The sequence below is a fragment of the Melanotaenia boesemani genome, chromosome 6 (assembly GCF_017639745.1).
Source record: "Melanotaenia boesemani isolate fMelBoe1 chromosome 6, fMelBoe1.pri, whole genome shotgun sequence".
Classification (NCBI taxonomy): Eukaryota; Metazoa; Chordata; class Actinopteri; order Atheriniformes; family Melanotaeniidae; genus Melanotaenia; species Melanotaenia boesemani.
In genome coordinates, this window is record NC_055687.1 from 31,784,559 (window position 1) to 31,809,807 (window position 25,249).

Genomic DNA, 25,249 nt, shown 5'->3' on the forward strand with positions numbered 1-25,249 from the left:
CCAAGCTTCTAACCCTATCCCTAAGGGAGAAAACCACACTGCTCCTTCTTAATCTGAGGTTTGACTATCCGACGGACCCTCCTCTCCAGCACTCCTGAATAGACCTTACCAGGGAGGCTGAGGGATGTGATCCCCCTGTAGTTGGAGCACACCCTCCGGTTCCCCTTTTTGAAGAGGGGGACCACCACCCCAATCTGCCAGTCCAGGGGAACTGTCCTCGATGTCCATGCGATGCTGCAGAGGTGTGTCAGCCAAGACAGCCCCACAGCATACAGAGCCTTAAGGAACTCTGGGCGGACCTCATCCACCCCTGGGGTCCTGCCACTGAGGAGTTTTTTAACCACTTCAGTGACCTCAGCCCCAGAGATGAGAAAGCCAACACCAATGTCCCCAGACTCTGCTTCCTCATCAGAAGATGTGTTGGTGGGATTGAGAAGGTCTTCAAAGTATTCCCTCCACTGCCTCACAACATCCCGAGTCGAGGTCAGCAGCCCCCCTACCCCCCTATCCTCACTGTACACAGTGTTGACGGAGCACTGCTTTCCCTTCCTGAACCGCCGGATGGTGGACCATAATCTCCTCAAAGTCATTCTCCCGAGTTTTTGCCTTAGTGACCGCCAAAGCTGCGTTCCTCTTAGCCCACCGATAACCATCAGCTGCCTCTGGAGTCCCATAGGCAAAAAAGACCCGACATGACTCCTTCTTCAGCTCTATGGCAACCCTTACTGTTGGTGTCCATCAATGAGTTCACGGTTTACTGCCACGACAGGCACCGACGACCATACAGCCACAGCTGCGGCTGGCCGCCTCGACAATAGAGGCACAGAACACAGCCCATTCGGACTCAATGTGCCCCGCCTCGCCCAGGACATGGTTTAAGCTCTGCAGGAGATGGGAGTTGAAACTCTTTCTGACAGGGGACTCTGCCAGATGTTCCCAACAGACCCTTACAACATGCTTGGGTCTGCCAGGCCTGACCAGCATCCTCCCCCACCATCTGAGCCAACTCACCACCAGGTAGTGATCAGTTGAAAGCTCTGCCCCTCTCTTCACCTGAGTGTCCACGACATGCGGCCAATGATACGACTACAAAGTCAATCATTGAGCTGCGGCCTAGAGTGTCCTGGTGCCAAGTGCACATGTGGACACTCTTATGCCTGAACAAGGTGTTCGTTATGGACAATCCATGAAGAGCACAGAAGTCCAACAACAAAACACTACTTGGATTTATATCAGGTGGGGCATTCCTCCCAATCACGCCCCTCCAGGTCTCGCTGTCATTGCTCACTTGAGCATTGAAGTCCTCCAGCAGAACAAGGGCATCCCCGGAAGGAGTGCGCTCCAACACTCCCTCCAAGGACTCCAAAAACAGTAAGTACTCTGAAGTGCCATTTGGTGCATAAGCACAAACAACAGTCAGGACCCGTCCCCCCACCTGAATGCGGAGGGAGGCTGCGCCTCTCACCAGGAGCAACTCCAGAATGAAAGAGGGTCCAGCACCTCTCAAGGACAGTGGTTCCAGAGCCCAAGCTGTGTGTCAAGATGAGTCCAAATATATCTAGCCAGAACTGCTCATCCTCGCGCACCAGCTCAAGCTCTTTCCCCGCCAGAGAGGTGACTTGTCCCCTAGGGCAAGCTTCTGCAGCCGAGGATCAGACCGCCAGGTTCCCCGCCTCTGGCAGCCGCCCAGCTCACATTGCACCCGAACCCTATGGCCCCTCCTGCAGGTGGTGAGCCTACAGGAGTGCGGGCCCATGTCACCCTTTCGGGCTGAGCCCAACCACGGCCCATGGGCAAAGGCCCGGCCACCAAGCGCTCACCTCTGTGCCCCACCTCCTGGCCTGGCTCCAGAGGGGGGGGTTGACCCACGTCCGGGCAAGGGAAACCTGTGTCCATGTTTTGTTATCATCATAGGGGTGATTTGAGCCGTGCTTCGTCTGGTCCCTCCCCTAGACACCTGTTTGATATGGGTGGCCTTACCAGGGGCATGAAGCCCCCGACAACATGGCCACTAGGATAGTCAGGATAGTCTGGTACCTAAAGGGTTAAACACATTAATCTAAAAATATTAAATGTTATATAGAAGTTAATAGTAATTTCCTTCATTTTTTTTTTTTTTTTTTTTTTGGTTTGTTTTATTTTTGTAATAAATCCCACAAGTAAAACATGCAGTTGCTAAGCAGCACTAACTGGTGATGAGTAATTACTGTTTGGATATTACAGCGGTTTATAGCATCTAATCAGGACAAAGGACACACATTAATTAGCCTTAGGAGCTATTTTCTTTGCTCCGGCTTTACAGTTTGTTTGTCACATGCTTATTATAAACTGATAAGTAGTGTTGTTAAAATTGTTAAAGGACTATAATTTTTCAGTGACGATCTAAAATCATTATTTATTGAACAGTTTTCTTAAATTTATTAGAAAAGTTGAGATTTGTACAGCTTTATCTCTACTAATGAAAGTGCGAGAAAAAAGTCAGAAAGGACAGCACATGTGGTGTAGTGCCAGGCTTTGATAGTTTTATTATTTAAGCACTACAACTGGTGGGAAAAACACAATGAAATAACTAACAATTAAACAAAAAAAATTAATAATAGTTGAAGATCAGACGTTTATCAGGTTCATTTTTAAACATCTCCGGTTCTAAATGATCAAATTTGGTTTGACATAATCAAAGACGGATTAACCACGTTTCTGGGAAATTTGGTTGGTCATTTTTACCATTGTTATAATTTTGGCTTTTAGCCACTGTTCAATGAAATGCTTAACTTTAATGAGTCATGCTTTTAAATAAAAGCTAGGAAAATGCAACTGGATATCAAAGCTACAAATCTATTGTGTGACTTTTTATTGGGATAAGAAAAGGGACATTCATTACTCATTGTTACTGAAGTTGTGTCAGTGACACCTCAGCCTGTACAATAAAATCAAGACATCAGGTGAACATTTGGCAAGATGCTATGTGAGGAAGCGGATCTTTCCTGCTTCATAAAGAAGGTACTTCATAAAGGTTTTTAACTGCTCTACTTATCATGGTAGTTTGAGAACAGCCTGATTTGACAGAAACCTGGTTTCTAGTTGCATTTACTTATGACTCATCTCCTATGTATTGAGGTCACAGTGTAAATATGCATCTGCTACACATTAAACACAGTGTTCACAGTGGCCTGTCATGCAAACGCCGTGATAGTCATATGTTTTTAGCTAAACAGTGCTGCAGCTGCAGAGAAAAGCTAACATACACACGTGACTTTAAGCTGCTGTTGTGTCCACTTCTCTCCAAGACAAAAGGAGCTTTCCGTCAGCTCTTTTAAATCCCAGACCACCTCTTCTCCTCTCTGTTTCTTTATCCAATATTGTTGCCTGGGTAACAGCTCTTTCATATGGAGAAGAGGAAATGCTATTTTAACTGTTTTGAATGACAATGTGTGATCATAACCAAAAATAATGAAAAGATAATAAAAAAATGTTACCCCCAGCCCACTCAAAAAAATCCAACAACAGATTGGGAAGTCCTACATCCTGCTTACAGCCGAGGATAAATATGATCTCCAGGCTTTAATTAGCCACTTCAAATCTGCTCACTTTAGTCTCATTCTTGGAGCTGTGTTGACAGGCATGTTCACATGCATATACTCTGGATGGGACAGCTCAGTTACCATGGAAACCTCATTTACTCACCCAATAAAGACACAGTGATTTTTCCTGTAAAAGGTGATAAAGATTCCTCTTAAAAGTTCAGGATGCATCCTCTTATGATGGACCTTTAAAATCCACATATGTGAATAACTAATGTGAATTAGTGAATAAAGGTAAACTATTATTATGAGTTAATAAAAACATTTAACTGAATGCTTAGTGATGCCCTTCAGTTGATAATCACAGGAGTTCTGCAGAGTTTGTTGAATTGAATTGGAATAATTTTCCATTGTGATATTCTCAAAGACTTCCTACCAGATTCAAAAAGTGTAGGTGAGCACAGCAAATATATTTACCCATTAAAGACAGTGTTGTAATGAAATGTATTTTGATATTTGATATTTTTTGCAACAAAATATCTCACCATCCTTTGTTTTGGATTGGGAACATCTTGGCCTAGATGAAAATGCATGGTGAGCAATCTGCATGATGAGGAACACTGTGTTCTTTGGGCTGAGCTTGTACAAGAGAAATCCCTGGAGAGTCCCGGTTTTCCAAGCAGGGCGGCACATTTACACAGTGAAGCCGGACTCTGTTGCCAGGACCTGTTCAATGAGTGATGATACTGTAGAGAGGTAGAGAGGGGGTTCTGCAAAATGATTATGTGCAGTTCTGTTTATTAAAGTCAAAGTTAGACTGTAGATCTGTATCTGTGGACACATTTTTAATTGTATCTAAACCAATTTTTTCCACATTTGTATGGAAATAATATTTGTTAGAAGCTAAATATTTGCTGTTATTTATGTTTATTTAGTCCAATGGATGTTTTCCTTTAGAGAAACTGACTGTTACGTTTGACTTGGTCAGTTTGATCAGGAGCAGGCATCCACTTAGGCTGCTTCCTGGACAGAGATTAAGGTTTGTCCCAGATATAATTGTGTTGACTGGTACAGTGTGAGCATTCTGACTGGAGGAACATTTGTTCCAATACATGAATAAATTGCATCTAATTTTAGTCATTGTTTTTTCAACGTGTGATAGAAGATGGATTTTCAGTCTCAGTTTATAACAGATTACCACAGTCATCCATCCTCTCTACAATACTGGTTTAAAATTTGGTAGAAAATGCAGCTTTATCACCCTGAGGTGATCAGTTTAAATGCAGCCTCGATGTCATGACTGTAAAAGAGCATATTTTAGCATATCACCTGTGGCACGCTGGCCTGCAGTGTTGTCAGGTGTTGAGATGCTTGAAGTTTGCTTCAAAGCTTTAGGGTTGCATTAACCGATCAAAGGCACTAATCCCCCGCAGTAAGCATCCAATATTTATGTCTTAAATCACTGGCTGATCCATAACAGAACAAAATGGCACTGCACCTGACATAAACATAAGGCTTTATAGTACAGGGTGAGGTAAGAGGTGTGCTTTGTTTGAGTCCAAGTGCTATGAATTTAATCACCAGTTTACAAAATGAAATAAACACTCATGAAAGATGACAGCAGCTAATACTGCCGCCCTCTGTTTCTCTCTGGGGCTCGAAAGCTAAAAATACAAAAACAGGGACCACATTATGAATGTCTGGTAGATTTGAATATGCACAAATCAACCAAACATTATAACAAGATTTATAATTCATGCTAAAGCATCACTCATGCCCACTGACATACTAATGCAATAATGTTGCCATCATGTATAATGCACCAAGCTCAGATTTTAAGTGATCTTTACTTTAAACTTAAACAAGTAAGCAAAGTTTATTTATTTGGAATTTTTTTCAGATAAAAAGCACAAGATTCCAATAAAAGACAAAAAAAAAGAAGAATGAAACGGACAATAGCCAGTAAAATGAATAAAACCTTAAAGCATTAAGAATAACACTTTCAGCCACTTTTTAAAGGAAACAACAAAATTTATAACATAATATGAGAAGTGCATTCCATAGTTAAAGTCTGTGTCTTAAATCCGGCATGGTGAACAACTGGTAAGATCATTAGACAAATCTGAAAAACTGTAGAGCTGGGATCACTGTCCTCGAGGGCGTGCATTCTGCAGGTTTTGGATGTTTTCCTGATTCAAACAAAATGGGTTGCCAGCAGCTTGTTGTCAAGTTCAGCACAAGTCTGTTAATGACCCAATTATCGGAATCAGGTGTGTTGCTGCAGGGACACATCCAATACTGACAGGACACTGGCCCTCGACAACTGATGCCTGCTGTAGAGTTTAATGTGCACAGCACTAAAAATCAACATCAGGATTTGAAAATAGTTTCTGAAATCAACAATAAATTATTATTTATGCAAGGTATTTTTGTAATTCTAATCCAGTGGATTTGACACATAAAAATTAATATATAAAAAAACAGAATTTAAAGTTTAATTGAAGCAGCTGATGAAATCCAGTCTCATTGTCATGTCTCTCCATAAGTTGTCTTTATAATCCAGTTATGTTATGAAGGTCAGTAATTAATTAATGAACAGTAGCCTGAGGGTGCTACATGGAACTCATCCCATTAAGAGTCTATGATACAGAATGTAATTAGTCTTTTAAAGATAATTTTACTGGCAGAGCTAAAATAAGACCTTAATTTGGACACTGGCCTATTTCGTTGGAAATGAGAAGCGCTGGAGAATAATGCTGATGACAGGCAACTTTCCTTTTTGTGTGCAGTATTGAGCACATTGTCATGACTCCGGTGCAGGTTATTTTCTATTAACTGTACGTTATGCAGAAAAAAAGCCTTTAATATTTCATAGCATAAGTTTCCATTTCTATTTTAAGTCCTCTGTATGAATGTTAAAAAATGTCGTTAATCTAGTTAATCAGAATTAAAATCATGCAAAACTTATCAGTGTAAAAACTGTTATAAAATCAATATATGCAGCACAACATAAAGATTTTTATGTGCACATTAAAACCGTTGAATAAAATCTTAAAATTAACTATACTGTAAGTCATGAACTTCTATACCTGAACTCTGTCCTTCTCTCCTTCTCATCCCACACCTTGTCATTTCCTGTCTCTCTCCTGTGCCCTTTTTCTTTTTTCATCCTCTCCTCCTGTTTCTTCCTCCCTCACTTCTCCTTCCATGTCCTCTCTGTTGGCCTCATCTCTCCTCTATCCTGTCCTTCCTTCTATTTCCTGGTCTGCCCCCTTTCAATGGTGGTGGCTGACAGTGACTTTGCATCCAAAATGAAAAACAGGCAGATGGGCTCATCCGGTGGGATGAACATGACCAAGAGCACAAGCATCAGCGGCGACATGTGTAACCTGGAGAAGACGGATGGCAGTCAGTCAGACACAGCGGTTGGCACGGTAGGCACTGACGACAAGAAGAGGCGCTCCAGCATTGGTGCCAAAATGCAGGCCATGGTTGGCATGTCGCGCAAGAGCCGGAGCACCTCTCAACTCAGCCAAACAGGTAGGGCATCCAACTGCACAGCAAGTGTACTTGACAGTGTGTGCTGTGTGTTTGTTTGTCCTTGACTTGCTGTTTCTGTGTAGTTGTGTGGATATTAAGAACTAATTATACTATTTTCTAGTCCACCCTCCTCATTTTTAAACTCTTTTCTATTTTATTCACAAGGACTTTGGGCTTTTCCGGACCTTAAGACATAATAACATTGTTTTCTCACACTTTCCATTCCATTCTCTCTAGGTGGTCTTCAATTCTCTCTTCCTTTCTTTAAATATAGCTCCACAGCTTTTTATCTTTTTAATTTAAAAGTGATGATTTATTGTAATGTGTGGGAATAATGTTTCTTTCTCTGGAAGATCTCCTGCTCCTTCCTAACACCGCTGCTTGTTGCAGGTCACATTCCCTAAGCTTCTGCGTGTTGAAATGCTTTCCTGATATCCGATGTAAAATGCTACCTCAGAATGTGGCCACGTGCTGTTGTCTATTTTTCAGTGCATTTAAGAATGTGTGCAGGCAGGATGGTGTGTATTATGTTTGTGTTTTCTTCAGTTCCATGCAGGTGTGTGTTTTTTCCTGCAGTGGAAAATTACTGCACTTACCTTTACAGAGATTTTTTTTCTATCCATTTTGTTGTCAAAAGTGCTCAGTAACGATTTGAAAAGGAGTGAGTTTTACCACCTGATGTCAAACAATGTGAAAAAAATGACAGGTGGTGTGCAGTGATGTCTCTGGCTGATAGATTGGGGTCTAGTCTGTTCATTTGAAGGTCAGTAATTTTGTCCAGCCCCCTTTGTGGCTGCACCCACATCTGAAAGCATTCAGCAGCTATTCATCTTGCCTATTCAAGCTTAAAGTTGTCAATAATCACTTCTACACATTAGCACTTCCTGCTCAGATCTACACAGATAACATGACAGAGGGATGGCAAGATAAATGCATGTGTATGCGTGTGGACTCTGGACAGCGGCGAGCGAGAGAGTAGAACGGGTTGGTTCACTCACGTGGCATGGTTCTCCCCCCCTGCTCATGAACTCAGTGGCTTATTTCTGTAGGTAAAGAACAGTCACCTTTTTGGCATTTAACTACAATCTATTATTTCAGATATATCTGGTAGATTTTACTGTAACTGATGGTTTTATTGGTAAAACGATAACTTTTCTAGAAATGAATTTTGAAAACAGCCAAATACCTGGCATTTGTGCAGTACTTTATTTTCATGAGACTTAAAAAAAAGTATCTGTTCATACAAACATGCACGTTCTCTTTGACCAAGAGTCATCAATATTTCACCCGGTTCCTTCTAAGAGCATCAGATGGAGTTTTTAGGACTGTGCATCTCTGCATTTCTGTATCTGAAATATGTTTTTGGTGGCGTAGCAACATATTCGCTTCATAGTAGTTTTCTGCTCTGCTTTGTCATGCACTATTTTGCGAGGCTCGTCTTCTACTTTAAAAGTGTGTTCAGAGGATAGTCGGTTATTCATAGCCGTGTGTGCACTGCCAAGTGCTGGTGGGGGTTGGGGAAAGCAGCCAAGCATCACAACTTTGGCTTTGACAAACACAGGTTAGTCTAATGGATGTGCTCCCAGGTGATCATCACGAGTTGTGTGTACAGTTTGCAGCTTTGAGTCTGAACTGCTGTTTTTGTTACTTTCAGGTGCCAGTTTAAAGAACTTGACTTCACCAGAAATCCAATTTATTATGTCAATCAATGCTAGTATTGTTCCCTTAAATGTACTTGCAATCCGAATAATTATTTATGCATGCATGAGCAGCTGGCCGGTTAAACTGATGTTGATTAAGATTCAGTTAGGCATGCAGCAGGTAGCAGATGCTGGGGAACATTCAGTAGTGACCAGAGGTCTTTACTGTGACTGATGAAGTATCCATTTTCTATACCCGCTTAATTCAGTTCAGGGTTGAACTATGACGCTGAAGTCTATCCCAGCTGCTATCAGGTGAGAGGCCAGATACACCCTGGACAGGTTGCCACTTTATTACAGGGGCTAGCTTTTAATTATCACACAAAAAGCAAGAGGCAATGTAACCCAATGAAAAGCACAGAAACTCCCCTGTGATAAAGTGACCTCATGTCACAGCAATGCTTTTTAATCACCACCTGAGTACATGTTTGGAAGAAATTACCAGTTTGTAGTTTCTTAGCAACAGAAAACCTTTTCTATTTATGTTCCATCTGCGAGCTTGAATTAATCTTTTAGTTGAATATTGAAATCATTTTAAAATATAATCATATGCACTCAATCATTCAGGACACCATGAGCGAGCTGAATCTTAGGCAGATTTATGATCTTCACTTGTTCCATTGACCACTCAGCCGTCCTCTGGTTCCTGGGTTATTTTATTTAAAGTGTAATAGATGGCCTGTTCATTTCCTAAACAGCCCAAATGAAATTCTTCCACACAGTTTGAACCTGCCAAAGATGGACTGTAATAATCAAAAGCAGCAAACTTGTTGAAAAATCCATCTTCTTACATTAATCTGTGCATTCCTCTGCTGCGTATGCTTTCTCTACCTGTTTATTCCAGTGTAGTTACTCTTCATGCCATTAAGTGCATTTGCTCTTACATAAAATATATGGATTGAGATATTACTATCAACAAGTTTTTGTGTGTGTGTGTGTGTGTGTGTGTTGTTTTTTTTTACTGTGCTCAGTTCAGTCCATGTGTTTTATACTAAAAGTAATTTTAAATATCAGTTATTTCTAACTAAAATTATAATGAAAAACTGAATGATACCGTACCTTCAATTGTGTGTTTCTGCAAAAATGCTTCAGAATTTCTTTAGCAGTTATTTATTAAATCTTTAATTTTGTTGCAGTCTGTGCATGATGTGTGTGTGGAGGGAATGAGGTGGAGGTTTTTTAGCTTCTTCTTCAACCATTTGTTATTTTGATGAAGAGAAAACACTCTGCTCTACCATTGCTACTCGATGTGAGTTCCGTGAAGTAATGATTCTCTTTCCATAATTCCAACATATTCTTAGATTTCTTCTCTATTCTTTTGGTTTCCATTAGCAGGATGACAACTGACACATCAGCTGTATAGTATACAACTGTACCCTTCTCTTGTTTGACTGTAGAGTTTCTACACCTGGCTTAAATCTGGTGACAGCTAGCGTTAACATGATCTGTTTGTGGCGATGAGGGAAAGGCGTGGTGGTGTCACTCCAACATGTCTGTTGTTGCTGCTGCTCAAAGAAATACACACGACCCAATGTTTTTCTTGATTCTGGGTCAATGAAACTACAAATTTCTAATTTTATTGTCAATTTTAACATACATGCTTTTTGCAAAATGTTAAACTATAATGAAAAGGGACATGGCACAATGATAAAATCTTTTTTTAGGTTAAACGTAGCTTCATTCAGTGAACTGATCTAGAGAATTGGGTTTGGCTTTGCTCTTCTTTTTTTTTTACTTTGCTGTCATTTGCAGTTGGTTCAGTCCTAAAAATACATATTTAAATGAATTTTATATGAATAACATGGTTACAGATTGGCAAGGAAATGGCCCTTAATAGGTATAAAAGGATGTGCTGTCTGCTGTAAAACAGAAAAAATAAAAAGCTGGAATTGTTGAGGAAGCTTACAAGAATTTTACACTGTTAGAAACATGGAGTTTTCTTTGAGTATTCCAGTGCAGTTCTTCTCATGTCCCACTTTTTCTCTTTTTCCCTGAAAATAACACCTCATAGATTTGAAACATTAAAATTTAGCAACGGGTTTCAAAACGATCTTTATTTTTCTCAGTCCCTTTATTCTACATGCAGTATTTCATTCCCAAAGCAGGTTTTTTATGCTGCAGTGCACATTTTGGCTTGAAAAGTGATCTCTAGGCAACCTTTTACACCACATTACCTCTTATGGTTTAAAGAAGAAAAAGAGTTTGACACCACTTTCAGATCTGTTTAGTGTCTGATCCAGTCACAGCGGTAGGTAAGCAGAGGTACAGTCTATATATTAGAAGTTGAAAAATTCAGCAGGCAACAATCTTTCTGTGATCATTCATGAATTTAAAGCTCTGCTCAGGGTGATTGCTTGGAAAAAGAGAGAATATGTATACTTTTTTCAACAGGCCCACAAGAGTCGAAGACATACACCAGTGAAAACAACGCTGCTGTCCCTTCCTTTTCCCAGTTTTCCATTAACTTCATCACTGATATAGTATAGTTTTAAACCTGTGAAGCTCCTTTGACAGGGTGTTGTATATGTGGTAAAAACTTTGAGCTCCCAGCTGAGGTAATTTATCTTCGGTGTTGAGTTCAGTGCCTATCTCAGCAGCTCTTTGGCTAGCTGAGGCACCTTATTAATCTCATACGGAGGTGGGGGAGACACAGCAGCCCGGGGCACTTGAGGCAGAGAGACACCAGCACACTGCGGCAGCCTCCCTTTTTATAAAATTTTGGAACTCTATGAAAATGTTAATAAACGCTATACAATAATGAGACCACCATTAGAGCAAAGACAATGTTTTTCTACCACATTTTGATATAAAGCATATCACGTAACATCACGCAACATGTTTGAGAAAGAATTTCTGCTTTAAAACAATTTGAAGCCCTTTTTTTCCCATTTTGTTTTAAAATGGGCCAGATTCTTGTTTGGGTGACAGATCTGAACTGCTGGCTGGTCAGTGTAGCACTAGGACTTTTTGTTACTGATGTAATTCAAAGAGGATGTGGTTTGACTTTGTCTTGCTGAAATAACCAAGTTTTTCCATTATTATAACATTGTTTGGATGGCACCATATGTTTCTCACAAATTTAGTATATCATTCAGCGTGGATGACATCCTCGTACAGTATAAGTGTCAGCTATCCATATCACATGTACTGATACATCCTGAACTGTACACGATCACTGATATCAAACAGCATAGTCCCATTTCTAATGTGTCCAAAGAATGCAGCATCAGTTATCTCAAATAAATAAATAGATAAACAAATTATTTGATTAATAAGATCAGAATAAACTAATGGCACTGTGATGGACTGGCAAATTTCCCAGGGTACCCAATATACATGGTGTACACAGCTCAGGCAACTTTGAACACAATGAAGTGGGTTTTAAATGGATGGATGGATGGATGGATGGATGGATGGATGGATGGATGGATAATAATCTCTAGAGTTCTCTCTCAAACCTTCTGGAATATTGTATTCATGCTGACTCTCAGGATACTGGCCTGTTTCCTTTTGGCCTGATTAAATTGTGAGCTGTTCCAGCAACATTGCCAACTTTGCAGCCACTTTGTCCACATTTATTTATTTATTTATTTATTTTTGTTTCTGGCAGAAAATTGAAAATAAGCCTATACAATATAAAAAATGTCTTTTTGTGTGCATCAAATATTCATAGCAGGATTTTATATAAACATAGTATATAATATAATATAAACCATTTATAAATATAGTAATACATATCGTAATATATAAACCCATATGAACACACAATAAAGCACTGTCACACACACACACTCACACATATTAATAAATAAAGTACATAAAATAATAAAGCTGTGCTTTTCTTGTTTCCTCCATTCCTCTTTTCACATGGAGCAGGCTTTCTTATACGCCTTTCCCTCTTCTGTTCTCTGCTCGTGTCCTCTTTCCTTCATCATTAAAAATAATTTACAAGAGGTCAGATGGTTGTTAATCAGCCTGAACTCTCAGAACAATCTTCTCTGTGTTGACCTGAATACGTTTATGCTGATGTATTCTGGTCTTTACTTTCATGCTGTTAATGTTAAGATTTTCCTCATGAATCAACCACAACATCCGAAGAATGAGCGATTACTGTTAGTAACACCAGTAATCATCACATGCATTAATGGCTCCAAACCATTACCACCAGTGTATATATTTATAATCCTGTTTCACTATGTCTCCAACTGAAAGTTGCATGTTTTGGTCTTGTATCTTCCATTTGTTGTGTGGTCTTAAATGTTGCATTCAGCTCTGACGTGTTGAAACCTGGATGCTTCCACTGCAGCTTCTGACTTGTATACAGTCGTTTTCATACAAATAGGCTGCAACAATTTTTTTTTTTTTGGTTTTGCACTAATCACTGAAAATGTGATGTTTATTTATGAGCTGCGCTGTGCTAGTGCTAATGTTAGTGGACTCCATAAATTGTTTTGAGAAATACAGCAGCACACGATGTCTCAGGCAGAAACACATAAACTTCATGTTATCCAAGAGCTAACCAACGTTCTGTTTCTGAAAAGGGTTTGCCTCTGTTGCGTTGTGTTGTAGTTATTTTGCAGGGTTACAATTTAACTGCAATTCACCAAACATATAGCAATCTGCCAATCTTGCCAATTGAGCGCACATCAACAGTTGCAAAAAGCTTGCTTTGTAGATTAAATGGGCATGCAACCAGAGTGCACAGAGCTGTGATTTATGGGTCACAGCAAACTAAAACTAATCTTTACAATGACTCAGTTTCTGGCTGCTGTTAAATCTTATTGTTATGTTTTGTGGTTTCAGCAGACCACAGATATATTCCTCCAGCAAGAATGACACTGCAAACTTTTTGCTTCCTTTAAAATTCAAAGCACAGTTTTTCAAATAAAGAGAAACATTTGTGGTGGAACCCTCTCTGTTGTTGTTTAGCATTCGAATGTGTCCAGTCTAAATGTTCTAGCAGCTTGTGTTATAGATGGGATCTTTAAGACATTTCAGGATACATCAGAGTAAGTGCACTACTATCATCCCTTAGCTAAGCAAGACTAAAACTGGACATCCACTCTGCATTTTTAGATTTTAACTGCTGCTAAAAATGCTACAGACTTCCTCTTCTGATTGTTGTGTTTTTACATATTGACAGCACCAGTCTGGAGCTGTCAGTCAAAGAGGAAGTTGGATGAGACGTGCACAAAAAGAAGAATCCTGTGGAAAGGCTAGTCAGAGAGCATGAGCATGACGTTTCCGTGCCTCATAAACACAATAAAACCCGTTTCCTCTTTCATGATGAGAAGTAATCATGTTGTGATGACATTGTTACAGTTTTCAGACGTAAGATGACTTGTGGTTTGTTGTGACTGTAAGAAAAATCAGCTGGGATGATATCAGCCGTTTCTGTTGTGTGTCTTTTTTTTAAAGCTTGGCAGTGCTTAAATCCCCTTCCACTCCTTCACAGTCTCTCCATCTGCTGTAACTTCAGCACGTGCCACGGAGAATGGATGGAAGCAGCCAAGAGACAAATTGTTCCAACATTCACATTTTATCACATTCTAATATATCTGTTGTGCTTCACAACTTCCACTAAAGGTGTGACAATTTTCTCCAAAGGTATTAAACAAGTAGAGGAGCACACATATATTTCTAGCTTTGAGTGCAGCTTTTTTTGTTGTTGTCTTAAAGCTTTAATCTGAATTTTCTCTTCAGCTTCTGTGTCTTTAGCCTTAGAGCACAATTGCCTAAGTCATATTTTGGCTAAATTGTGATATCTGTCCAACTTTACTCTCTTAATATTGCTGAGTGACCACGAGGCTAATGATATGCAGCAATTCCCTTCAAAACAATGTGATTAAATTCTACTCTCACATCACCAGAATGTGTTCAAACACACGTTTTCTGCTCTTATAATTTTATCATTTTGTTCTTGGGAATTTTGTGAAAACCGGCTTAAAGCTAAAAGCATAAATTTTTGTTTCTTCAGATGACTTTATATACACCCAACAGCCACTTTATTAGGTACACCTTATACTATTACTGGGTTGGACCCCTTTTGCCTCCAGCACTTCCTCAAATCGTGGTGTCATAGATTTAGCAAGGTGTTGGAAACATTCCTCAGAGATTTTAGAGCATCACACCGTTGCTGCAGGTTTTTCAGCTTTAAGATCTGGTGACTGTGGAGGCCACTGGAGTCCAGTGAACTCATTGTCATGTTATAGAAAGCAGTAGAGATGATTTAGAGCTTAGTAAACTTGGTGATGTCTACAGATCTGAGTTGCTGCCATGTGACTGATTTGCTATCTGTGTTAACAAGCAGTTGAATGTGTTTACCTAATAAAGTGGGTGGTGAGTGCATTCGTCTTGCTCTAATTAATTTGACATTTTTGTTACTTCTAGCTGTATAAAGAGGCCTTTTTGTACTTATAAATTAGCCAAGATGTCTGTGTATTTCACATTGAATATCTAATATCAGTGAATATGGCTTCAATGCTTTCTTAAGTGAAGCTGAAATAGTATAGTAGTTTCTCTTTTCTTTTAATCATAATAATCCATCCATCCTGTTCAGCATTGCGAGGGTAGAGATGGCGTAGGACCTGTCTCAGCTGTCCTTGAGCACGAGGTGGGGTACATCCTGAACAGGTTCCTGACATAATTCTCATCATGTTTGAATTAGACGCAGCAGGGGAAACTGCACATCCAGACTGGAGGACTGGCCTGCATCATGTAGACAGCAAAGAATGTAAACTGAGAGAAGGCAGTGTGTTTGACTGCCTTTGCACTTGTACTCATGGGTGTCCTAGTGTGTGTGTGCATTTATGTGTGCATTAGAGTCATGTGTGTCTGTTTGCCTTAATCTGTGCGTGCGACTCTTAGGGTTAGAGCCCTCCATCAAACTGTGTTTACAGTGTGTCGAGCCAGAGTGACTCTCTGACGCCTGGCCTGCCTCAGCCTCAGCCTCATCAGTCAGGAAAACTTCTTCCCGCTGTGATCCCCGCTCCCTGCCAGGCACATCTTTCAGGACTTCTGGGATATTGTGATTCTTTGTTGCTGTTGTTGAGATTTTTCACATTCCTGTCCTCTGAAGTGCTTGTAGTTTCCAGTTATATGTCCACTGTCATGCTGCTTTGTCATGTACTTTGGAGTGGGACCAGCTTTCTTGTTCAGTGTTAGCCTGCATTTGTCATGAAATCAGAACATACTTTTAAAGTCTCAGGAGATTCTTCATAGCTTTTATCAGATCTTCTGACTAACTGACTTGGCCTATATGCATGCAAAATCCAGCCTGTTAAGACATATTTCTAACCACGGAGTCATTGTCACTAAAGAGAAATATTTTCTTAATGAGGTGTCAGAGCTAAAGCTATTAACACAACCAGACTCTTTCTTCTTTATAAGCAAAATCTCATAACTGTTTGAGATTATCAGTAATTAACAGTCTAGTGTTTACTTAATAATGTTCTATATTATGTGATTTCCTTGTAGCTCCTTAACTGGTGTGGGAGATCTATGTTGGCTGTCTTTTAACACATCCGTGTGCTATATTTAACAGACTTTTGTAAATTGTAATTAGGTTTAATTACATCTGCAGTGCGTTAAGTAGTGACAATGAAAATGTGCCGCTTTGTTGTGGTTGGATATGCAAGAATAAACTGTGTCAAAGGAGCAAAAGTTGAAACTGACAACACGTGGAAAATGCACTGCAGGAATGAAAAGGCACGTGTGACTTGGCACACGAGTCTTTCAGACTGAGGAGAGATGGACTGCAGTGTTCTGCTACACTATGGTTACGGTTGCTTACTGTTCAAGCTGTCATATAAACCTTTAATGGTAGAAGATAGGACTGCATTGTCTTTTGCTGTAATGATTTTGTGTTGTGATGTGGCTCTGCTTTCTCATTGCATCAAGAAGTTTAATTCTGTCATTCCTGGTTTAACCACAGATTTAATTACCTGAGAAGAACAACCACACTGCAAGGTGATCTTAATCTTTGAAGTTCTGATTTGGATGTTTTTAACGTGAATAATTTAATTAGAGTGAATGAGATTTGGGTGTCATTTTGTTGTGTGAGTTACTGTAATATCTGTAACCGATATATCATGAATGTATCTGTCCGTGTGCCATCAAATTGATTGATCATTTCCACAGAGATGATTTTCAGCTTTCAACTTTTACTGATTCACTGAGGAGCCGACATAACAAAGAATTGAATTTACCTAAAACTTACTGATGTAAATTCGCATATACAGGAGTGCTCGAAACTTTATCTCTTTAAAATGTTCTATATTTCTGTATGAATATGGCATAAAACGTCATTGCATTCTCAGACAACTGGTAGGAGTAGATAAATAAAACATATAACCATGTTTCATCCCATCTTAAGCAATTCTAGTAACTTCTGGTTTGTCTTTGTAACCGTTAATCAGACTACAGATGGAAAGCACTTTTTGTTGTTGTTTACAGCTTTTGCCTTTCACGTTTGTAATGCTGACTATTGTTGTTTAGAGTTCTCCTGTTGGTGACCAACAGGAGATATATTGACCAATATGTTAGAGGTCTTTAGCTTTTCAGAAGTTACCATATTTTTGCGAAGAGTGATGGACCTCTCCTTAGAGAGGGTAACCAAGTTACCCTGGCTTTGCAAGCATTGGCTTAAAAGCATGCAGAACAGATGATGTCCTCAGTTTTGCAGATATTTGGTCAAACTCCAAAGTTTTGTAAGTTAAGGACCTGAAGAGTTTCAATTCATGTTCTGTTTAAACTTTTAGCTCAGCTAAAGAGCCTTTATAACAGATTCTTAGATGAGTCTTGAATGACACTTAATAAAAGACCCACCTGCTTATATTGTAACTTCAGCTGTTTGTTTTCCCTGCAGCTGTAAACTTAAAGAGTAGTTTTTGTTTGCGCTGACCTAGATGGACTCTGCAAATGGACGGCATGCAGTAAGTGGCTCCATCAGGGAAGTAGGTTGCGATGTCTCATAGTGGAGAACTTTTGCTTCAACAGTAACACTGCAGGGAGCTTTCTATATTTATGCTAGTAAAGAGAACACTGTGATTGTCTTGTCCTGTGCCTATTCTGCCACAGACATATCTTGTACAAAAGCAGTTGGCTCTCTGGCGATGTGTCCAAGCAGCTTAGTTTCATTGGATTTTTTTTAAGTGAAAGTGTAGTGCTAACAGTTACCAGAAAAGTTTGGTTTACAGCCATACATTCGCTCTTTGTGTTTACCCTCCGAACAGAAGAGGATTTATCAGTAATTCAGGGACCACCTGCGAAGTGTAGTTTTACTTTATACCGCTGTTGTGTTAAAATATTCTGACCTAGAGTGTCTGCAAATGGTTGTAACAGTGAAAAATATTTAGGCATGTTTGACACTTTCCTTTTAAACTGTTTTAAAATGAGGATCACAATTCATCAAAGTAAATTGAATTTCCTCAACATAGTGTGTCAGAGCCACAAAGGGTTGATGGATAAAGTTTTTAGGAGAAGCATGTAAACTTTATCAAGCACTTGATTTGTCTTTCTTGGTAATAAAATAACCAGCAAAGCAGATTGGATTCCCCCCAAACACAACACAGCTGGGATGTTTTTGAAGTGCAGAGCAGAGTTTGGCACGTGAACTCTAAGTGATTGCCATGTGGCTCCAGCCCTCTCAGAGAGGAGCAGGACCATTGTTGGACCTAATAACAGCTCGTTTTCACCGTCCTTTGTGGGTAACATAGGGACAGAGAGGGATGGTGGCTCAGAGGATGGAGAGAGGAGGCAAAAAATAGTCATGAGCAGCTCAGAAGAAGCAAAACAGCCAGCTGAAGAAGAAAAGAGAGATAGCAGATAAGAATAAAGGAGATTAAAAAAATAGTGAGAAGCAGAGTGGGGAGGGGGCTCAGTATCTCTGGGTAGAGCTTGTTCACCCGCAGAGCCAGCAGAGGTGCGCCTGAGCAGCCCAGCCCTCTGATTGGTGAAGCGCGACACAGCTCTCTCCCCTCCCCCTGCAGAAGAAAGAGGTGCAGCAAGAGCGTCAGACCCAGACAGCACAAGACTCGACTACTGAAGCAATGTTTTTCTGAAGCTCTGCCTAAGATGCAACCTAGAGAACATCTGGAGACAGACTAGATTTTACAGCCCTGATTGCCAACAGCAGCACAGCATCTTCTACTGTGGAGCGCCGGTTACATTCAAATTCATTTAAGTTCAATTAGAATCATTTATGAGCTAAAAATTAAAAAGAAAGCTTAACATCTTCCTGATTCGATTAAGTGCATTGAGAAGGACAGCTCCTGGTCACCATGGGCAGGCAGGGGCATGATACCTCGACGGCGGCTCCTGGGATGCGGATCCAGTGCTCCCAGAGCAAGATGAGCCTGTCTGCATCCTTTGAAGCGCTGGCTGTCTATTTTCCCTGCATGAACTCCTTTGATGAAGAGGATGGAGGTAAGATGACAACTGAGGAAGATCTGCTGACTTGGTGGAGGGTTGGGGGGGTAAAGTGCTGCTCAATCTGAAGACTATCAGTGAATGAGAGGAGCTGGATTTAGGAATAATGGGTCTACGTCAGGTTGACGGATGAGAGTAGCTTTATTAAAACATTTAATTTGCATAACTTGATGCTTAAGCTGTGTGTACTCTGGTGTCACAAACTTAACATTTATGATCAGTTTGTAATATAGGCCATCAGTTTGTTGGGAAATGCGCATGCTGCGTTTGTTGGTTTTACTGCCACCTGTGTCGTTAACATGAATGCTTAGAGGAGCCAGTCTGTGTCCTGATAAACTCCACTGATGCGCTTTGATTCTGTGACTGCAAACCAACAATTTAGTAAGTTGTAAGTGGAATGAGTGATTGTTATACTGGTGTGGGTGGTAGTGCTTATTTTAGGACTATGACTGTCAGTTCAAATTTCCTTAACAATACTGATAACGCCTACAATATGTTTATTTCTGTGCTTCCCAAGTTGCATACATCTTTTTTTTTATTTTATTTAAGCTTTTATTTACGCGTTCAAATTAAAGTCTATGCCTTTTTGTTCACTTGGTTGCAATTTTTTCTGTCTTTGAGCATCAAGTTTGGTTTTTGATAGCATTTAGTTTGACATTGAAGTAACAGAGCAACATGCTTAGAAAAAATAGCATGTGTTGGAAATGAGGCGAATTTATCCTCTTGCGTTGAAATAGAATATTTTTAGAGTTCATTGATAAGATCTGACCGGCCGCTGCTTGGTAGAAGCAGTCTGCTGCAGAAGTCAGAGACGACCTCTGTGGCTGCCTCTCCTATTGTAGCAACAGAAGAGCAGGAAGAGGAGGTGGAGGCCAGCTGAATAACTGAGATTTCAAGGCTGAAAAAGTGTCATGGCTGTTTACAACATGCTCCTATGAGACATGACCACAGAACCATGTTTCTTATTTTCAGCCCCTCTTCTGATACTATGAAGGCTAAAGACAGCAGAGCTTTTCTTGTAGTTTCGACATGAATCAGTCATGAAAATAGGCAAATTATTAGAAGAAAATGACAAGATCGATAGAAACCATTTGTGTGTCAACAGTTTGGACCTTTCAGTGCTCAACAGCGTACTTAAGAAAACTGTTATCAAACTGTTGGACCACAGGGAAATAAAATGATCTTGTCCTACTTTTTCAGTCATTTGATTACAGATAGGAGAAGGAGCCCTGCACCTAAAAAAGAACAGCAGCAACATTTCCAGTTTCTTGTATGAGAAGCCTTTAATCGCAGCTCTGCCATTTACAGACATGTTTAGAGATTAGACACATTTTTTCAAAGTTGGTTTATTGTGCCTGATTTCATCTTATTCCCCAAAGTGCCTTCTCTTCTCTTTCTAAATTGAACATTAAAGGACATGTATAGTAGAAGTGACTCCTTTCTTTATGCGTATGTGTGTGTGTGTGCTCATGTTGATTGGGAGGCGTGCCTCAAGTGGTGAACCATTCATACTGTTTTTTGAGTAGGTATATGTGTATCTGCCACAGGGGAAACCATGTGGTCCCACATGCGTGCTGGCTGTAGATGAACAGCAGCAGGCCTAATGGGGGGTGTCAGCTGTCTCCATAGATCAGTTACGATGGCAGTAGTTAAAGAGTGGTAGGGTTGGGGGTTGTAGGTGGGGTATGGACCTACAGTGCTTCCTAGAAGACCCCTGGAGGAAGGTAGAAGTTTAGACAACAGGGGGCTGTTGTTCTTAGCAAATACACAAGCAGCCATGATGCACGTAAAGGCTTATTCGATTTGAGGCTTTGCAGTGAAATTTATCTGATCATGTTTACCTCATTGTGGTAAAGAGACGAATTTTGTTAACAGAGGAATTTTTCTTTTCCCTGTGGAAAGCACGGGGAGATCAGTGTTTGTCCATGTGAATGCAGCCCGCTGTGTCACAAAATGATTCAGTGTTGTGGATTCATAGTCTATATCCCTCTTTCTCCCTTGCTTCTTTTGTTCCGTATGTCTCTCTGTACAGAAGCAGGAGGTAAGAAGTTGCGCAGCACTATCCAGAGGAGTACAGAGACAGGCCTGGCGGTGGAGATGAGGAGTAGGATGACTCGACAGGCCAGTCGGGAGTCCACAGACGGCAGCATGAACAGCTACAGCTCCGAGGGAAAGTAAGGAGACGTGGACAGTCAAGAGGCTGCTGCTCACATATTTATGATGAACAGTTTGCGCAAACACAGCAACCAGTTTAAACTTGATGCTGTAACTTTTATTAGTCGTCACTCTTCCTGATTTATAATCAGTGTTTCTCTCCTTTTCAGTCTCATCTTCCCCGGTGTGAGGCTCTCCTCAGATGCTCAGTTCAGTGACTTCTTGGATGGCCTCGGCCCCGCCCAACTAGTTGGACGCCAGACTTTAGCAACTCCACCTATGGGTGAGAACTAGTTTAATCTAATTCTGTCTAAAAGGAAAATTTGTTGCACTTCATCTTTTAGACTTTGTCATGCTTTTTATAGGAAGAATAATTGTTTTGTTTGTTATTTAGGGGACATCCAGATTGGCATGGTGGAGAAGAAGGGAGCCCTGGAGGTGGAGATCATCAGAGCCCGTGGCCTTGTGGGAAAACCAGGTTCCAAGGCACTGCCAGGTAATTTAAACCCTCAGTCAGACAGATTCTCAGAAGTTAATGGAATGTGATGAAATGTGAGGAAATAACATAAAATGTAAGGTTGACTTTGTGGATGACTGCAGGAGGTCAGGCAAATTATAACTACTGTGCTTCTCTTTCCTCGTGTTTAGCACCATATGTAAAGGTCTACCTTTTGGAAAACGGAGCCTGCATAGCCAAAAAGAAAACTAAAGTAGCAAGAAAAACCTTGGATCCTCTTTACCAGCAGCAACTGCCGTTTGAGGAGAGTCCGGGAGGAAAGGTTTTACAGGTAAGAATATGCTTCCTTTAGATACTTAAAACACATCACAGTACTTATAATCTCATTAATTTTTCTTTCTGCCTTTTGTTTTGCAGGTCATTGTGTGGGGTGACTACGGACGTATGGACCATAAATCTTTCATGGGAGCAGTTCAGATACTGTTAGACGAGCTGGACCTGTCCAACATGGTGATTGGCTGGTACAAGCTCTTTCCTCCGTCTTCACTGGTGGACCCAACTCTGGCCCCACTGACAAGAAGAGCTTCCCAATCCTCACTGGACAGTTTCTCTCGATCATAGCAGCGTGTGGACTGATAGCGTTGTTGTAGCAGCCAGTGTTGCGACTACAGGTCACAAGCCCCAGTTACACTGCATGCTTGATGTTGTGTCTTCTGAGCCTGTTTCTAGGGGTGCAAATGTGGTCCTGTGTTTTGAGCAAAAACGTTGCGCACATTGTGCACGTGGCAAAGAGTGTCGCAAGCGCCCGGCGGCAGGGTTTGCCTGGTGTTCTTATTTGGAGGAGGCTGGAATGAACTCCTTAGCACGAGGAATCCAATAGTTCCAGGTTTTCTTCCATTTCGAAGCCATGGGGGTCAACACTGGGAACCAATAAACAAGTTCTCCAGAGACCCTTTTCGAATGAAAAAATCAATGTATTGCTTTGATTTTTTTTCTTTTGTATCGTTCTTTTGTTTTTTCTTTACATGTCGATGTACCTGTATCTGCAGGGGGTGACAGTGTTTCTAGCCGGATGCCTGGTCACGCCACGCCAACAGACCTAGCTTGTAAATGTAGTTTTGGAAACCACTACTTTGGGTTGAGTGTTTCTACACTTCCCCAAAACTCAAAAGAAACGCTTTGCATACTCTAGGTCCATGTGCTGATCAACCTGTGCTGGTAAATCACCAGTTCAGCAGGGGCAATATTGAAGTGGCCACCATCAACACTCCAGAATATACAGTAGCAATCCCAACCCCACAGGAAGATGTACAATCTTCATCATTCTTCCTTTGTTGATATAGTGTATGAAAATTAAATGAGAAAAAAACTTTTTCTTTTTGTTCATTTGCATGGGCACAAATTTAGCTGGATTTAAAAAAAAAGAAGAAATTTATTTTCTTGAGGCTGCAACTTGCAAAAAAATAAAAAAATAAAACAGATCAGCCATTTTCAACGATTTATATTATTTTTAAAAATAAATTTCACTAGTGCATGGTTTTCAAGGGGAGTGAATGCAACATTGTGATTAAAAAAAAAAACTAAACTAAACATTGTTTATCATTCTTTAGACCATTCATAAGTCTGTATTTTGCAGACATGCTGATAAGGGAAACTTAAAGGAAACTTAAAAGAAAAAAGTTTATGTGACAAAAATGAAAATAAATGTAAATGATTAATTTTACTGTAAAAGGCTCCTGCCTTATAAAGAAAAACATTATGTGCAAATTGTACGTTTCTCTTTCTTCCTCGTCCCAGGGTACTTCTCATCGTAGTATTCATTGCTACCATCGATCAGTCCCCTGATATTGTCCAGATTTTAGGACTGTTGGTTACTTAACACTACTGGATTGTTTTATCATCTATTTTTCTTTTGAATTTGATTTGTTTTAACAAGCATGTTGAAGAGGATTTTCAGCAACATGTCTTGGGCACACCTTACAGTAATGTCTCAGCATGTTTTGATAAAGATGATATTTGGAATTTTTGCAGTTTCTTGTACAGTGCATGTCAACTTTATTACTTTTATCCCTCACATTAAATTGAGCTGCAAATTAGTTGTTGGTCTTCCACGGCCAGTTATTGAGGTTTTAAAAAAATATATAAAATAAAAAAATAAAAACAAAACAAAACAAAACAAAAAAAAAAACAACATTCCACCCCCAAAGTCATATTTTCTTTCAGGTTTTTGAGGAAACAAACTAGAAAAATATTTTGTATCTAATGAAGGCTGGCGACATAGTTGTGATTGCAAGTGTATTTTATTTCAGTATTGTTGACAAACATGCAAAAATAATCTGTACTGGTACAGCAAAGAGGTCTTTACCTAATCAAGAAGCAGCAAACATGCAAGAGATGTGTGTGTGGGTGTGTGGGTGTGTGTGTGGGTAAGGTGTGTGTATGCATGTGTGTTGCTATGGTTGGATTTTACAGGCACTGTTAGTGAAGAAAAGCAAAATCACGAGTTTAAATAATAAGGGATATTGCCACAGAAAAAGTTTTTTCTCTTGTTTTATTGAAAATGAAATTAATTTACTATATTTTTGTTAGTTTCATTTAAAAAGCCAAGACCAGTTTATTTTTTATTTTATATTTTTAGTAATTATAAGTACTTCTCATGTTGGGGAAGTATGTAAGTCTTACAGTTGCAGTATGTCTGAATGAAACTGAGCTGAGGCATTATTCCTTTTCCACGTGTGGACGATGCATTTTAATGTCTAAGAAAAACCTGTTGCTGTAACAGAATACAGTCTATATTTTCATTTTCATTCTCACTGTACATACCTTTAGATGTCAGAATTTGAATAAATAATCTACCATGAACAGATTCATAGACTATTTTGGAACAGGAAAAATGCCTCGTGATGACAAAGACATATGTTATTTATCCTTTTGAATGCCTTTTCATTTTCTCTTTTTGGTGCAATGTGTTAATGCCAAGGCTATGTCTTGGTTAAGTATGGTTGAGTACAGAGATTTATGTAAGTTATTTTTCAAATTAAAAATAAAAAAAAATTGATATTACATTGATGCCAAGAGTTGGGTGGTGATTATATCTACATATACACACAGACGTATGCACACAAAGACGTAACATGCTGCGTATGTTAAACTGCAGGAATGGAAAGTTGGCACAAGGAAGTACAGTTTAACAGTACAATTATACTATGTATTAATCATTATAGGAAAGGTTGGTCATCTTTACAAGGTGTAACTTGTAAGTCTATAACAGGGTCACCAACTCTGGACCTCTTGAGCCAGTGTACAGAGGTTTTCAATATGCCTATGCTGCGGCACACCTGACTTGAATAATGTGTCTCTAAGAGTCTGGTGCAGACCTTGACAACAAGCTGCTGGAGAACTTTTGAACCAGGTGTGTTGCAGCAGGGACACATTGAAACCCTGCAGGA

The 25,249-nt window shown here is 40.0% G+C and overlaps 1 protein-coding gene across 35 annotated transcripts in view; it reads left to right on the forward strand.

Moving 5' to 3' along the window:
• The window catches only part of rims2a (regulating synaptic membrane exocytosis 2a), a 145,318-nt gene extending 120,455 nt beyond the window's left edge, over positions 1 to 24,863 (forward strand). For 22 of the 35 annotated variants that reach the window (XM_041988759.1, XM_041988743.1, XM_041988733.1 and 19 more), the window contains 6 exons: positions 6,817 to 7,061; positions 21,222 to 21,363; positions 21,514 to 21,626; positions 21,738 to 21,839; positions 21,992 to 22,131; positions 22,218 to 24,863. In XM_041988759.1, coding sequence (XP_041844693.1) covers positions 6,817 to 7,061; positions 21,222 to 21,363; positions 21,514 to 21,626; positions 21,738 to 21,839; positions 21,992 to 22,131; positions 22,218 to 22,421 — 946 coding nt within the window. In that variant the 3' untranslated portion in view covers positions 22,422 to 24,863. Of the gene's footprint in view, positions 1 to 6,816; positions 7,062 to 18,743; positions 19,187 to 21,221; positions 21,364 to 21,513; positions 21,627 to 21,737; positions 21,840 to 21,991; positions 22,132 to 22,217 lie in introns of those variants that run through there. The other 13 variants (XM_041988751.1, XM_041988762.1, XM_041988763.1 and 10 more) reach the window with 4 other exon arrangements.
• Positions 24,864 to 25,249: the final 386 nt, after the last annotated feature.